Raw genomic sequence first — 17244 nt, 5'->3', positions numbered from 1 at the left:
CAACATAACAGAAAAAGACAATTTCTTCACGATACACACCGAAAGAAGCCTCCTAGGTTTGTTCCCCTCACCCCCAACATCCATATGACATGATACCAATATTTCAGCCTATTATTTTCAAAACACGTTCTTCCTAATGATGAATATTGGTGATTACTAGAAATTAAACATTTACTCAGTCATGCTAAATCTATGAAAAAGCACCTTGAAAATGACAATATGTATGAAGCCCTTCTCTCATTTAGAAGTTTGCTCCAAATATTAGCACCCTCATGATCGGAATTCAATGTATATTACTAGAAGCACAAACACTGGGTCCTGTATTCCTGAGGTTAGGGACAATTAGCCCACAGCCAGGTCGTGCCCCACTCAGGAGGTTGGTTCCTCACCTCCAGCACCCCAGCACGGTACAGGAGGTGCCAGTGAATGCCTGGGGAGCAGGCACTGTGACCCTGAGCCTCGGTCTGGATGTCCTATTATTGAATCCACAACGCAACGTCTAGGGGCTCGGAGATTGTCTCCACTCCACCTACGGAGGAATGCCTGCTGACCAGGGTATGTAAAGGGGCACTGCTCCCGAAACCACATCAAAAGAACATTAATTCACATCTCAAAGTGTTCATTCATTCTGACCTAATGGAATCAGATCAATTCTGACACGTGGACCCGGACCTCGTGCCTGACGGACTTTCACGCAGATACGCAGTATATGATGATTTGTCAGAATCAGCCAACACTGAACATCCTGCTGTAAGACGGCAGAGTAGGGCCGCTGGCCAGACGGCAGCAAGTGTACAATGATGCCTGCCTACCCTGGGGAGCACAGGGCAGCCCCCTAGGGCCCGACGTCTGGGTGAGAACACTGTTCTCAAGCCATACCTCCGCCCTTCATGGAACAACTAGTCTGTAAAACGAAACAAGACAGAAGAAGAGCCTCCGGAAGCATGCTGCTGGGTTCTGGCAAAGCCCGGAGACCCAGAGGAAGGGCAATGGCCCTGAATGTTGGTTTCTTAGCCCCGTTCGTGAGTCAGCATCCTGCCCACCGGCACCTGCACGGCAACATGAACCCTATTCCCCTTGCCCACAAGCACACGCCGTGTAGACGCTGCACCAAGGCTCCTCTGGTCACGGAGGGCAGGGGCTGGGCCCGGGGTAACCGCGGCTGCCAGTGCTCAGCTGGTGCTTCTGTGTTACTGGTCCAGAAAGGGTGCCGAGCGCTGCTGTCGCTGTCACTGTCGCAGTCACTTTATAGATGCAGGAACTGCGTGGAGTCACACGCCTGGGGTGGCTCAGATTTAGAGCTTCCCACTCAGGAGCCCAAGATCTCAACAGTTTGTATCAGTTTGTATCATCTAGGTCTCTGAACACGGAATTCATTCCTCGTGACAGAGTTTTAACGCTGGAAGCCACACACATCGCCACCACCACCAGGATCCCCTCGTCCTCCTCCACTTCAAACCCACATATTCGCGTTCCTGTTGGACATTCTGAGATGGATCCCCAGGAAGCACCCCAACCCAGGCTCACATGCGCCCATGACCCGGGTTTCCTCCTGCGCCTCCTCCAAGTTCCATGCTAGGGGCCAGACTCCTCACGTGAGCTGGTACCTGCAGCCAGAATCGGGGTCACCTCCACCCCTTTCCCTTCCTTCCCCCATATCTCAGCTCCTGTGCCCAAACACCTGCATGCCCAGTTCCACCCTAACTTGGGCCCCCGTGTCCCATGCAGACGACCCCATGCACCACCAAAGTGGTGCTCAGCCACCTGTGTGGATGCCGTAACTCATCTGAACCCTGACACCCCCTCTAAGGACACAACACTGATCATGCTACCCCCCGGCTCAGGGCTCTCCACTGCCCTTAAGAAGCTTCCATCCTCCAGCACCGCTGAACTCGGTGTGGCTCTTCCAAGGGAATGTGCTGTTCCACCCTTGGGCAGGCTCCCAAGGGCAACACCACCCTTGCCCCCACATGGTCTTCCAAATGCCCAAGTCCAGGTCCAGGACCCTCACCTGCACCATTGCTGCTGTGCTGCTTTGCCCTGTTTCCTTGTCTAAACCGCCCCCCAGCCCTGAACACACAACAGAGCAGGAAAAGTATTTGCCGTGTGTCCCCAATATTCTGGTTGTCTCCCTAGTATTACGGAGCCTGGCACGTGGTAGGTGCTCAATAAATATCGTTAATGGGTGAGTAAATGATTTTAAAACTGAATTTGCATCAATTATGAATATTTGTAAAAGTCCATTAACTTTAAGTATAACATCAAATGATTTCTGCATGAATACAAGATGTTATATGATCACAAAAAAAAAAAAGCCCACAATGCACAGCTTCTCAAGCTGTCAAGAAAGGAATCTGACTTACATATTCCATTATTTAATATTAGGAAAGCATGCCACACATGAGACAGAACATGGCTGGTAAGTAGCATGAGTCCTGCTCTGGACAAGTAACCACAGAATAGCTCCCTGGATCTGTGGTACCCTAAACCTAACACAGCAGCTGTGGGTTTTTTTTTTTTTTTTTAAACATTGAGAACTATAGGATGAGGGAAATACCAAGATGTAAACCTCTACCTGTGACTGATATGGTTTCCAGTCGTCTCAACAGACACACCTCTTTGAGAATTCTGAAGGTTTAAGCTAAAGAAATGGAATTTTCGTGGAGAATCAGAACATTCAATGATTCATCGGTAACAGTACTGTGGGACGCCTGTGGGGCTCAGCGGTTGAGCGTCTGCCTTTGGCTCAGGTCGTGAACTTGGGGTTCTGGGACTGAGTCCCACATCGGGCTTCCCACATCCCGCATCCCTACTAGCAGGGGGCCTGCTTCTCCCTCTGCCTCTGCCCTTCCCTCATTTGTGCACACTTTCTCTCAAATAAATAAATAAACAAATAAGTAAATAAATAGATGAATAAATAAAATCTTTATTTAAAAAAAAAGGCAATCGTAACAACGGACAAAATTACTAGCAAGGGTCACCATCTCAAATGTGGACAATCAGGACTGAAAAACCGTAACACACAACAGGGCATTGAATCGAGTTCATATGAAGAAAAGGCTTTTTAGCAACAAACGGGAATTCTAAAACTGCAATAAAACAAGAACAGAGGCCCCGATGTGGACACGGCCATTCCAAGGTCCACCTGTACCTGGGAGCGGCCCGGCCTTACCGGTTGCATCACTGCTAACCTTCCAGACCAGGAACGCTCTAGCGGTTCCCGGGGCGCCTCCATCACTATCGCCATCCTCAAAAGCCCAGCGTCCCCCAGATGGTCACGTTTGTCGGGATAGGATGTGCGCGAGCTTGCTCTGACCCCGAGACAGGGCCTGGATGCCTGTCTGGCAGCACAGAAACACCTCTGCCCTGACAAGGGGGACCGTGTGTGGACTCGGAGGCCTGTTAGAAAGTGAGAAGGTCCTCAGAGGATGCAGGTAGCAGGAGAGGGCGCAGTGACATTCTGTGAGGGGACCAAGGCGGGGGGCTCGTAGCCCGGGACAACCTGTGAGGTGGCCACGAGGATATGTGCACCCAGTTCCTGGGGGGCACAAGTTGAGTCTTCCAGCAGCGCGTGCCCAAGCACGGGCACATCTTGCGGACGCCGAGCTGCAAGTGTACAGGGGTAACACGCACATCAGGGGTGTGTGCACACGGGTACTTGTGCACGGTGGCTGTGCTGGCAGGAAGCAGATCAAGGAGGGGATGTGGCCACGGCGCCCTGGCCGCTAGCAGGGCACTTCTCATGGGAAATACAAAAGCGCCACGCTGAAGGAAGAAGACGGCAGAGTGCTCTGGAACAAACTGGCACAGAAACCTCGTGGGGAGAAAGGTAGGGCCGTCTAGTGTGGCAAAGCCTCACCCCCCACAGGACCCAAGGTGGCTGTGAGGACCTGCTGTGTCCTTGTAACTCGTGGCCACAATGGCCAACAGTGTCTGGCAAGGGTCCAGGGTGGTCCCCAAGGGCCAGGTTCGGCACCAAAGCAACGCACAGGTATTCACGCTTGTGGTACAAGCCCGTCGGTGCCCTGGTGACGCGGGCCTCACACACGCCTCTTCCCAGCTGCCACGAGAAACCCCAACAGCTGATGAATCGAAGACCTACTGGCCCGGGGCCCTCTGCGGAGGCGGCGTGGTCTCCAGCACCTCGGAGGTCCCGAGACTCACACGCCACCGTGGGCACAAGGGGCGCATTAGCAGGAGTGTGCCAGTGATGACGCGCCGCCATGGGAGGCGAGGCCATCAACAGAAAGCACGGGCAGCAGACACATACCGGCGCCCAGCCTGTGGCCGGAAACACCCACTTCCTTGGACACTCAGTGTCAGAGACTGAGAGCCGGGGCGCACTCGCCCACGCAGACCTCGCCCTTGTGACGACATTCATCATCGGCGCCGGCACACGGGCCCTCCTCCTGCACTACTTACCCCTTGGCCTCAGTCAGCTCACGTCACACGGGCTTCCGACCCCAAGCCCTCCAGCCCCCTCCTCCCGGGGTGGGGGTCCCAGTGTGCGTCTCTTGCCTGGGCAGTGACGGGCCAGCTCATGCGGACAGGCCAAGGGCTTGTGCCACCACCCCAGACCAGCACAAGGGGCTCAGGGACCCGGTGCCGTGACTGCCCACGCCAGCGGGCAGGGACCCTGAGCTGCATGTTGGGATGACAGGGCCACGGCGACTCCCGTGCTGCTGGGGGCAGCAGGTGTCATCAGCATAGTCACCACCCAGGACTCGACTCTCTGATTAAAGTGGGACACCTGCAAACAGGCTAATGTCCAATTAAAGCACAGGGCACCCCGATGCCAAGGGAAGACCGACTGGGGGGCCGATGGGACAAGCGGGCGCGGGGTCGGGGAGAAGGCCGCCCGCCTCGGGCCAGTGGCTGGGGACAGCACCACGGCAGCGGCGGCTCCGCCCCCAGTGCCCTCCCGGGGTCCGCGGAGGCCCAGGCCCAGCGGCGGGCAGGTACCTGTGTGCGCCTGCGTGTGCGCCCTGAGGTGGCTGGGCTGGTGGAAGCGCTTCCCACACTCCACGCACACGAAGTCTCCTTGGCGGGCCTGCGTCCGGAGCATCCCTGGGCGGTGGTGGCCATGGGTGGCGCAGGAGGGGCGGCGGCAGGGGAGGGGGAGAGGAAAACACCATTAGTCCGGCTAACGGTGACGGGGGCGCCTGAGGGCCTGAGGCGTGGCCGGCGCAGCATGAGGCACGGCGGCCCGTGGAGTGCGGGGCCTCAGGGCACCAGGACGCCCTCCCGCCATCCACCGCCGGCGGGTCAGGGTGGCGCCGCAGGGACAGCCATGTGCGGGCACGGGGAGGCGGCCTCCTGCTCACCTGTCTCCACCGCGCCGGGCCCCCCGCACCGACCGCCCACCTGGCCCCTTACCTGTGTGCCTGCACCCTCTGGGGCACAGCCAGGACCCCCGGGAATCGGGCCGGGTGTAAGTCCCTTCTGCGAGGACGGGGTGCACACGGCCCTCACGGGTCCGCCTACGGGGGAGCTCCCCGGGGGCTTCCCGCCAGCCCCATTCTCACTCGATGGGAACACAAAAACCCCAACTGGGAAAAGTTCTGCCTTGAGCAACAGCTATAGAAATAAACGATGCTCACTGCACCAAGCGCGTCTGTCCCTAACACCTGAGTGTCAAAAATGTGAAAGGCAAATGGAAAGGATGACAAATGATCTCTGTCAAATCAGCTGAAACCAAATTCTCGCCCCAACTCAGAGCGCGTTGACAGCATCATACGAAATTGCTGTTAGGCCGCAGACGATGTGCAGACATCAGAACCCAAACGTGCAGGCGCTGTCAGGCCACCCGTGTGGGGTTTCTCACCGGGCGAGTCGTGGACATGGGCCTTGGAGACCCTGCAGAGCTTGCCCACAGCGTCCTCCACCTCCCACTGCCTCATTAGGGGACCAGAACACTTTAACCCGCACTCACACCACAGTCACCAACGCAACAGCACAGGGACCACGGTACACAGGCCTCGCTGGCCCTCACACAGGGAAGCATCACTGGCCAGTATCCTTGGTGCCCGGGGTGGCCGCCGTGTTTGACCCCAAGCACTACGGGGACCACAGGCCTGCATCCAGACATCCGCACACACCCGGTCCTGAGCACACCTTCCTGACGTGGAAGCTTCACCAACGGCACTCGAACGTCTTCTAGGACTAGCTCTCTCCTCGCCCGGCATTTGATCCGCAAAGAGCTCAACTTCTAAGGCGATTCTGCTGCCCAACCCCACCCCTTAGCAGCATGACTGAGGTGCATCATCCTACGAGAACGTTCACTGGCCAATCCCTCCAGACCCATGGATTCTTCTCCCACCATCTTCGTCTTCACACGCTAAGTCATCACAGTACTTTCTTGGACATGACCCTTCAGCAGCCTATTTCCTACCCAGGCTGCAGCTCTTCTGCTTGGCTGACCACACTTCCCTGCATCAAGGATGCGTCGGTGTGCACGCGCCTACACACGGCCCTATAGTGCACTTTGCCTTATCGTCTTCTTTTTGCTTTTTAAGTCTTAAAAGACCTCTTTGCCCTTAGTGGTCAATAATACTGCGCCCAAGCTACTCCACAATTCTGAGCTCATCAAAAGGTCATAAACTTCATCTGAATCGAAGACTGTCTGGTGAGCAACAGCTCTAACACTGTGACCCAGAAACTTGGGGTGTGTGAGAAAGGAGGATTAGCTCAACCCGCTTAGGCTGCCACACACGTGCCCGTCTGCAAGGAGGAGGAGGAGCCTGGACACGCTGTGTTGGGACTCTGCCCAGAGCCAAACGAAGGACGCACAGACCTCCACCATCCTCACAGCAACATGTCCTTGGTAGAAGATTTTGAGCCCCAGTAACAGGGTCCTGAGGTCTTATTCTATCTAGAATCATCTCCCTCTAGGGATGCCTGGGTGGCTCAGCAGTTGAGCATCTGCCTTCGGCCCAGGGTGTGATCCTGGAGTCCCGGGATTGAGTCCCACATCAGGCTCCCTGCATGGAGCCTGCTTCTCCCTCTGCCCGTGTCTGTGCCTGTCTCTGTGTCACTCATGAATAAATAAAATCTGTTAAAAAAAAATAAAAAGAATAACCTCGCTCTATTATCCTCAAGTTTTTGTTCTAAAATCCATATTATCATCCCACATTGGTTGACCACAAAGTATGAAACGCAGATTGTGTATCATTTTATTACTATCCCAACAAAAAACCTCTCCTACACTGATCAATGTTTGCGAACCTGACCTGAAGGCCATGCTGCGGAACGGTCACAGGAAAGCAGCGCGTCTCTGACTTCAATGGCTGTAGCCTGATTCCCCCCAGGACGCGACGATGGTCATCCCTTGGATCACCCTGCCTCTTCTGCCAGGCCCTCTGCACAAACATCACCCCGTCCACGGACAGGCGGGGTAAGGCCTCCGAGACGCATCCTCCTTGACTTCCAAGAGGACCCGATGTCTCAGAGGCACCTCCCGACGGCAGTGCTTGCCGTGCCAACAAGAGGCAGGCACTGAGAAATCAGAGTTGCACAGCCACTCACAAACACTTCGCGGATACACGGACGATGGCTCTACTTGGAAGATTTTCTCCCGTGTGTGTCTGCCTCTCCCACTACACAGTGACGCTGGACATGTGCTCACCCGGAGGCCTCCACAAGGAGCTGGGACCTCTTCTGCAGATCGAGCATGCGGCAAATGCCTCAGACCACAGAATGAGTCGTATGGACAGACTTGTAGGGTCAGACAGGCCAACGAGACGGCTTTGAATAGAGATGCACTGAACTTTCTAGATTTGCGACGCACAAACCAATGGAACAGGCCCAGTCCACATGGAACAGGCCCACAGCTGCCAAGTGGGAGGCAAAAACCTTAAAAATCTGAGTCCCTGGCATATTCAGTAATGCGTCAATAGTGTGATTTGGGGGAGCCGTCCACACTTCCCAGGCTGCAGTAAGGGGAACAGAGCCTCCATAACAGGAAACATTCTCTGTCCACCCCTCAGATTTCCTTCCCCTACAGCACTTTGAGAGCCACACATAAACATTCAAACAGGAGAAAGGCACCGGTCAAGGCCCTAGAGGAGCCGCTACAGGTGGGACACCTGAGAAGGGGGCAGACCCACTAGGGTGATGGAGAATCAGTAGGACTTCCTCCAGGAGTGCAGGCCTGGCCCCAAAGTCGAGACTGTAGCCCTGGGGGAGCCTCAGAAGGAAGGGCTGCACAGGGGAGCACCACTCCCTCCCCGGGGCATCCCATCAAGCTGCACAGCCCCCCACTCAGACACCAGTCCAGACGAACCGATCTCCGTTCTTCCCTAAACCCGGGAAGCCACAGTTCTAAAAACACACTGATTAGTATATTACAGCCAAAAACTTCAGAACACTCCCCTTTAGAAACCCAAGGCAGCATGAACGTAAACACCCTCAACTGCTGACTCACACCTTGCTGTATTTCGGTGCGCCTGCTGGAAGAGCAAATAACCCTAGAGGAGCACAGCTGCATTATGAACAACTTCGCATCTTTCACATGCAAAAGATGACTATGTAACCTCTCTTAAAACAAACAAACCCATAAAACCCTGTGAACCAGTTATTTAAAAATTTTTAAAGAATGAGAAAGACATTTCAGGCTACCATGTACTTCAAATCTGTCATCTGAAACTCTCCAAACCTTACCTTTAAATTCACTTTTTTTTTTTTTTTTTTTTTTTTGAGGAGGGAGCAACACAGACCCACAAGCAGCACAAAGGGCCTTTACAGAAGCAGGAATGCACTCACTGGGCGTCAACTGGCAGGTGCACATCTGCATGACATGTCACAAGTCTGGGCACTAAATGGAAGTCATCGACACCGTGGCGCGAGCCTAGAGCTCAGGGTGCTGGGGGCCGCAGTCACCAGGAAGGACCAGGCAGAGGGTCCAGTTGCCAGAAACACAGGTATTCACTGAAACTTGCCCACCTTCGGGTGCCTACATCGTCTCAGCTTTCAGATCCAAGAAAACCCAAGCCTAAAGGGATGAGGTTGCCATCAGGTCTGAAGTTCAATAGATATATTATCTCATTTCATAGCAAATAATTTGCACGATTGGAAAACACCCCCAGACTATGAAAAGCTCACTTAATTTAACTGAAATCTGAAAATGTGTAAACTCTAAGCCACATGGCAGCCGTGCCATGCCACCTGCTAAGGGGCGCGTGCCTGGCTACGCCCACGCACGGAGCCCCTCTGCCTGAAGGGACCACACTCTTAGACACAAGGGTGCTCGCTGTGCCTACAAGCTTCTCAGCAAACACCATGTCTCAATGATCTCTGGGCCTCCAGGCCTTTAGCTTTGTTCCAGAAAGCTCACAGGAAGTGCTGGCTCTGAGCAACCAGGAACAGACACCAGCCTCGAACAAAGGCCCTGCGGGCAAACCTCTAAGGCTGAGGAACCTCCGAGTGTTCTCCTAGTTGATAAACACCTTGGCTTTCTTCTTGAGCCAGAGGCATGGCTAACGGAGCCAGGACGGCTCCAGTGCACGTGGGGATCCGGGCAGGTTCCGAAGTCCCCGGAGAAAACCTGGAACTTTGTGAGAGACCCGCCTTTCTGTGCCAGGCACCCAGGCCACCCGTGCATCCCACACAGATTTGGGATACCTCACTGGTCACCCAGCTTCCACCAAAGCCTGAGCCACATTCCCCAAAAGTCCTTCCAGCTTCCTGGAATTTGAGGCTCTCAGGCCATTTTTGATGGTGACCTATTTTAATGACGGTGCCTGATGAGCTCATAGGGGTTTCTGCGGACCTGCTTTTCAGTTTTTAATAGCAAATCCTTAGATTTCCCAGCGCTCTGTTAAGTGAGAGGTCAATACTTAGACACTGGCAGGAAAGGAAAAAGGCCACTAAATGTGTATCTTTTCTGGAATTTTAGCTCAGTTGTCCCCTAAACTTTGTATGGTACATTTGTACTGGAGGGCTTTGCTCCCTGATGCCAGCGAAGTGGCCTGGCTCAGTCGGTGGAGTATAGGACTCTTGATCTCAGGGTCATGAGTTTAAGCCCCATGTTGTGCACAGAGCTCACTTAAAAAATAAAAATAAAAATAAAACGACAAAGGGCATCAAGGCTGCCTGCTGCTGTCAACCTGCAGCATTTCCAAGTGAACATCACCAGGAGGGAAGCCCTACAGGGACCGTCAGGTTAATGGTCACGGCACCAGGCATCTGCACCCTAGCAGGCAGAGCAGCAGGGGCAGGAGAGGGGTGCACGTGCTCCTTCCTCTCTGTCCTGTTTTAGATACCCGCCAACAGGCAGCATCCCAACCTCCTAAGGAGGGGCTCGTCTATGAGGCCTGAGGACCGGATGAGGATCCTGGTGACAGCGCTCCCGCAGGCAGGCAGGGAGGGGGCCCGCTCGTCTTACCTCTGTGCTCTAGTGCAGGACCATTGGCACCCCAGCTCTGGTACAGAGAAGCAAAGTCCTTTGGAATGTACGTCTTAAAAATATTGAGGATGTCCAGGCGCTTCTCGTGGCCGTCAGACATGGGCTCCTGCTTGCTGGCGTGCAGGGCGGGCGGGCCAGGCAAGGCTGCGTTCCCCCTGGGGCCCGCCCCACCACTGGCCGGTGGCCGCAGCTCCTGGCCGGCCTTGGAGGGGGGCTCGCGGGGAGGTAGAGAAGGGCCCCCATCACCTTTCACGTGTGGCTGACCCTGAGGCTGAGGGCTGAATTTGGCTTTCAGGGGGTCCGGGGCACTGTGCTTATTTGGGGGGCCGAGGCTGGCCCCCGCGGGAGGGATGATGTACTTGTCCCCCGGCCTCCCACCAGCCGGGGGCTGGCTGCCCGCCCGAGCAATAACAGAGGGTGTGGGGGTGGCACTCCGGCTGAAGCCGCTGCCCCCCGTGGGCCCGGGTCTAGGGCTGGCCTCCTGCCTGGGCTTGGGCAGGGGCGGCTGCGCAGGGGCTCCGTGCTGCTCGGGGCCATGGCCAGGCTTGGCCTGCCGGTGCCCCTCAGGGCTGGCCACCCAAAGTGCGCAGGGGCCCCCGGGGTGGCTCTCCTTGCTCTTAGGCATGCTAGCGGCTTTTGTGGTCACACCCAGCGGCGAGGAACTGCTTTTGGGCCCTGGCGCCCCTCCCGGCACCTGGGTGCGGGTGAACCGAGCGATGGGCAGAGGCTGGCACTCCTTGCCCCCCAGAGCAGGTGGGGGGCCCGTGCGTCCACTCCGGGCTAGGAAGACCAAGTTGTTTCTGATGCTTTTGTAACCATTGGGCTGAATCCACTGGGGGGCCATGGAGTTGCAGCTGACCCTGTGCCAGACGCGCTTGTGCATCCACAGGACCTCGGGGTAGTAGGTCTTGTGATTGCAGTAAGGACACGGGTGAACAGCCAGCGCGGCTTGCAGCGACGAGGCCAGTTCCTTACGGCTGGGGTCATCCCGACTTGACCTCTCGCTGAGGTCCAGTGGGATCAAGTCTGGGGCCGGCCCCTTTCTTCCACCGCCTGTGTGTCCCTTCATAAGCAGGTCGGACAGCTTCTCCTTCAGGTGGTTGGCTGGGCTCTCAGACAAGAGCTGCAGATCGGCTCCTTCTGGAAAAGTCTGACCCAAATGCAAAGGGAAGTTTGCAGCATCCTTCGAGACGGAGACCTCCTGCTTCAGGTGAAACCCTGGTGTCTTCAAGTCCACAGAAAACCTGGGCTGCTCGGATCTCTTGGAAGCATCCCTGCTCCTGTTTTCAAGGGTGGACAATGACGATGCATTCCCGGCTCTGGGCTCACCAGTGTCTGTTTCCGGCGCGTTATTTCCAGGCGCATGGCTCTGGTCTCCATTGGAGAGCACAGTCGGTGCTACTTCTTCAGAAAAGCAGAAGCGGTGTGGCTTTCCCCCTGGAGGATCAAAATGTAAAACGTGAAGTTACCATTTCTTGTCAGAACAGAAGGAGACACAGAGCAGCACATCCAGAGGTCTTGTGGCCCCCGCACAGAGGGCGCACTGGTCCTCGGGGACACAATGTGGCCACTCCCCAAAGCACTGTCAAGAGCTGACCAGATTTAAGGGCAAAAGGATGGTATTTGGGGTGGGGCTTCTTTTTTTTTTTTCAGAAGATTAAGTAACTCAGCAGACTGTCAGGAAATATAAAATCTAGTTGCCTATAATGACACAGCTACTAGTTAACAGAGGCTAACTAGTTACCTCAAGAACCAAGAAACACCTGCTCTATAACAGCACTGGGCCCCCTCTGCCCCCACTGTGACATTCAGACAATTCCCTAAATGTAGTCATGGTTAGGGATCCCGTGGACTTAAGGCAAGAAAACCCAGAGAGGTTGATGTGCAGCCCATGGTCACACAGAGGCTGGGCCCCAAAACAGCTTCTTCTGCCCAGGGGATCCCGTGATCCCGTGGCTGCCTCAGGAGTTTCTGGGCTACGGGTTGACTGTAGACAGATCCAGAAAGGGCCCCCGTGACTCTCTCCCTTAAAGTCCAAAACCGTGATACCCGAAGTTTTCCTTCAGAGGCCTGAGCAGGAAGGCTAAGTGAAGCTACTCCTCCCCTCTCCTCCCAGGAGGGATGCCCAAGAGAAAGAGCATGCCCAGGTCAGGGACCCTGGACTCTCTGTGCCTGCAGTTTCCACCTGCAGTGTTCATGCAAGACACATAGCCTGGTGCACCTGGATGCCTTGCCACGAGGAGGCCCACCTCCTCCTCAGCCAGGCTGCAGGTGGGCATCGGCACCAGGTGGAAGCAGGGCTCCATGCCCTTCACACCATCGTGCTGGACCCCACCACACCCCAAAGGGATTCAAGACAACATGGGAAAAACCCCATTTGACATTTGGGGTCTGATGACTTCGGGTGTTATGAGATCAATGCCTGGAAGGTGTGCATATGCTTCTGGATAGCTTAAAACTTTCCCGACTACAGAACACGAGTTCTTCATCATGGACACGCCACTGGGCATATTTTATCTCCTTAGATAAAACCCTGTCACCTCTGGAATGGGTGGGTTAAAATGTCAGGTGCCTACTTACAGCGAGGCCCAATATTCATGGTATTTTTTTATTATTTTTTAAAGATTTTATTTATTTATTCATGAGAGACACAGAGAGAGAGAAGCAGAGACACAGACAGGAGAAGCAGGCTCCATGCAGGGAGCCCGACATGGGACTCGATCCCAGGACCCTGGGATCATTCCCTGGGCTGAAGGCAGGCACTAAACCACTGAGCTCCCAGGTGCCCCTTGATGGTCTTAATGTAAGAGTATTTAGAGACTTAAACATTTGCAGTAGAACATATGTATCTATTTACAAAAAAAAGAAAAAGGTTCTTTAAACATTTTCTAAGTATATTTTTTGGAGTTAAGACTCAGGAATCCCATCAAATTGGTATTTTTTTAAAAATGTATGCTGAAGGATCTTCATGGCAGCATGAAGGCGTCCTTCAGAGAACGCACTTTGACACAGGTCAGGATGAGCACAGTAACAAATGCGCAGTTTCAATGCAGAGGTAGTTAGCAAACCACCCTCAGCAATTTTAAAGGATTCTGTCCACGTAAAACATGAGCAGCAGGTAGTGATGAGCAGAGGGATGAGGAGATAAGACACAGGAGGGATGAGCACTCAGGCTCCTGTTGGCTCTGGGATGCTAACAGGTAAGCCGCTTCGGGAGTGCCCACCTGTCCTGAGGATCACACCCTGCTCCTCGGAAGGTGGCTGGTGCGGCCCTGGGACTCTCCACTTAACCTGGAATTAAACCTACAGAAACCTCATGGCCTTCGCTCATTGTGACCGATGCTCGCAATGTCAAAGTCACTTTTACATTTTCAAAGAGAGAAATGCCGGGGGCTGGGGGCCCTCGTGTCTCCTGTTTTATAAGAACACAGATTTATGAAAACACACACCAGAGACTGTGAGTCAAATTCCTGAGTTGAAAGGGAGGCCAGCGTAACCCAACACTGCACATCTGTGAGGGTTTCAGAGCACACCTGCCCAAGTCCCCACGTTTTATACTCCCAGAAAGGATTATATACATCACGACAGAACTTCCAGGGCCTCTGACCAAGACACTAAAACACGAGAAGCACGGGATACCACACGGGGTCCATGGAGCCACTGGTGGGGGTGGAGCAAAGCTGTTGTCACAGGAAACCAGTCGTGAAAAAAGGAACCTGGTCCTTCCCAATGGCCTCTAACTCCTGGAGGGCAGTTCAGAACGGGGACGCCGATGATCTGACGTCCACGGAGGGAAGGTGGGCAGCTGAGCAACCAGGTGCTTCTTCAAACCAGGAGCCGTCTGTGGCTCTTCCCCGTCCCCCCTCAACCCCCGCTGGACCTGGAGCCCTTTCCATTGTGAGGTTCCCTGGCTCCAGGTCTGATGAACCCCAGGTCACCACCGCAGGCTGGCACCCTGGCACACCCCATGAACCAGCAAGGTCACTTGTGGCTGCCGGGCTTCGGTGCACCCACCACAGGCCCCTGCCCCCGGGTTCCTGAATGCCATCTCTGACTTTGTTCACAAGGCCAAGTCACCCACGGGGTAGACCTCCCATGGGCCACACCTGCCCGGCCCATGGGGCACCCACACTTCCCCACCCACTGCTCCATGAGCCACACCTGTCTCGGGGCAGCCCACACCACGGACTTTCTTAGGCTTCAACGAAGGGCAGGACACCCACAGTGTGGATTCCACATCCTGCCCATCAACAGCTGCGGGTAACCTCGACCACGAGGCTGAGAAAGACACCGGCTCCGAGCGGCACAGCCCTCAGCACCCCTGCAGGAAGCCAGAGCCAGCACATCCAGCTGCAGCGCACCATTCTTGTGCAGGGTGACCGGGTCCACGCGTGCATACAGGCACACACGGTAACACATGTACGCCTGCCTGCACATGCACAGAGTCGTTTTTCCAGGGTCTGCTCTCACCTCAGCCTAAATGATAGTGTGTGAACTACACATGCCTTAAGTTTCTTGGTTTCTTTCTAAACAGGCCCCTTCTGGGAATGGTTTGCAAAGTGCAGCACTGATTAGGTTTCTGCAGCCGTGACATGTACCTCACATCTGGAGATACCTGGTGCTTACTGTGCATGTGCACACGCATACACACACACTTGCATGTGCACACACAGGTACTCACATGCACATGTGCACAGATCCTTTGGAGATGCCCACCAGCCCTGGAAGTTTGAGAAGGTGGAAACTTTGTTGTTTGAAATCCCTGCAGCAACACCTGACACTCACATGCATACACACGTGCACACACACAACTACCCCTGAAACAAGAGTAATCTTGTTTCCTTGGTGTAAGAAAGATTACTCCCTGTTGACTTTTTCTTTTTTGATTTATTTTTATTGCAGTGAGACCTGTGTAACAAAAAATCCTCCATTTAACCCTCCTCTGCGTCCCCTCTCACCTCTGTGACTGACCTGGGTTTCACTGCACGGCCTGTTTTTGTTTTCACACCCATGTTAAGGCACTTACTTCTGAGTGGCTGTAGCTGCCTCCTTTCTTCCCCCCTTAGGCACAGACCCACAGCATGGAGCCGGCAAGTGTGTCCTCACTGCGCCGACAGCAGCAGGGCCGCGGGGCCAGGTGGGTCCTCACCAGGGCAGGGGACACACAGGCCACCGCACACTCCCTGTCCGCCCGCGGGCTCCCCCTTCCCCTAAGAAAGACTCCCACGTGGGTTGCCCGCCCTCCCCGAGCGAGCTGCGTTTCTGAGCTGCCTGCTCAGAGGTGCTTTGCAGGGGATGCACCCACCTCCCCCTGCACTTGGCTGCATCACGGTCCTCGCTGATCTCTGTGACAACTATGATGTCCATGATTCCATACACATCATGGCTTCTCTTGTTGCCCAGCCTCCCAGTGCTCAAGTCTGCAGGGCTGCCAGGAGACCCATAAGCGACCACATCCACCATCTCTCATGCCGGGCTCCCCGCGGCAATGGAGCAGGACATGGATGACGACACGGGCGACTGCCAGGGCCGCATACAAAGTTGGCCTCACCATGCTTCCAGCTGACAAGGAAAATGAGGGGGGCTGCCTTCAAGGTTAAGAAAGGGTAAAACTTCAAAGCTATTAAAATTACACAAGGAACAAAGTCTGAGCCCCATTGCTGAGATGCTTTAAAAAAAAAAAAAAAAGCTGGTGACACTGCCCTAGTTCTAAGGAGTCTTGGAAACAACTGTCTTTACCCAAACCCAAAACGGCTTTACAGGAACGGCCAATAAGGGCTCCTTTGACAACCGTACTACAGTCTCTCATAAGGACTTAATCTAGTTCTTTCCAGCCCTTGATCACTAGGATTTCTTTTCTCAACAGATAAATGAGAAGTTTGACTTCTTCATATCTCCCACTGTGGGTCCCTACAAACAGATGCCATTGTCCACATGTAACATCTTATCTTCACAGCCGAACACCTTTACGGCTGCTCACAGCCTTCCAGGAGCCCGAGCGCATCACCCATGGTCGTCCCGTGCCACAGGGCTCCCTCCCATCCCTTCTGGGCCATGTGCCAGGAGCGGACTCATCCTCCATGAGGACACAGCCCCTGCCTACACGGCCTGGTTCCTGTGAGGGAAGCAGCGCCTGCGCAGGTGCAGCTGTGCTCCCAGGCGGGCTACGCAGCAAGGAGCACATACCACAGGGCCTTCACCTCCACGCCATGCACTCAGCTCAGCCACATCTAAATAAACCCATGTTTCCGCAGCCCTGCCCTGCGAGGACAGGCCACAGAGGCAGGCAGGCGCATCAGGTCCTGCAGCACACCTGCATGATGACTCTGAATACCTCTGCGCTGCCCCATACACACCCGCGGGACCTGAATCCCAGGGAACAGCACCGGAGGCACCTTGTGGAACGGGGACACCACCAAAACATACTTTGAAACTGACCTGCTGAGCAAGAGTAGGTCAATTCTGCATGCCTTGGTGTTTTCGTTTATAAAATAGGATGAGTTTCAAAATATTTTATCCTGGGTTTGGCAATAAGACACCCAGCACCGTAAAAGCCCGTGGACTGTATGGCACGATCCCCTGTAGGGAGACATACCATGCCAGTCATTCGGGGGATAGCATGGGGTTTGGGCCTGGCCTCTCCTGATGGTGTGGGGACTAGGCGAAGGGAGGCTGGGTGAAGGACTCTGACGGATGCTATAGTGTCTGTGCTCATGACATCATTATTACCAGTGACCTCGATGAAGAAGTGGGACTAGACAAGTTTATCATATCTGAGACTGACACTCCACTGGGAGAGGCAGCCAAAAGCTTCAGCAACAGAAGAAAGACTTGAAAGTTTT

At 54.6% G+C, this 17244-nt stretch overlaps 1 protein-coding gene across 10 annotated transcripts in view; it reads right to left on the bottom strand.

Moving 5' to 3' along the window:
• The window catches only part of ZNF516 (zinc finger protein 516), a 124327-nt gene that overhangs the window by 14654 nt on the left and 92429 nt on the right, over positions 1-17244 (bottom strand). For 8 of the 10 annotated variants that reach the window (XM_077877235.1, XM_077877168.1, XM_077877015.1 and 5 more), the window contains 2 exons: positions 10382-11839; positions 4963-5067 (listed from right to left, as the gene is read on the bottom strand). In XM_077877235.1, the coding sequence (XP_077733361.1) occupies positions 4963-5067; positions 10382-11839 (1563 nt within the window). The remainder of the gene's footprint in view (positions 1-4962; positions 5068-10381; positions 11840-17244) is intronic. The other 2 variants (XM_077877554.1, XM_077877638.1) reach the window with 1 other exon arrangement.

This window comes from Canis aureus, chromosome 1 (assembly GCF_053574225.1).
Source record: "Canis aureus isolate CA01 chromosome 1, VMU_Caureus_v.1.0, whole genome shotgun sequence".
NCBI lineage: Eukaryota > Metazoa > Chordata > Mammalia > Carnivora > Canidae > Canis > Canis aureus.
The sequence above is the reverse complement of the archived record's forward strand: the minus strand, read 5'-3'. Positions and strand labels throughout refer to the sequence as shown.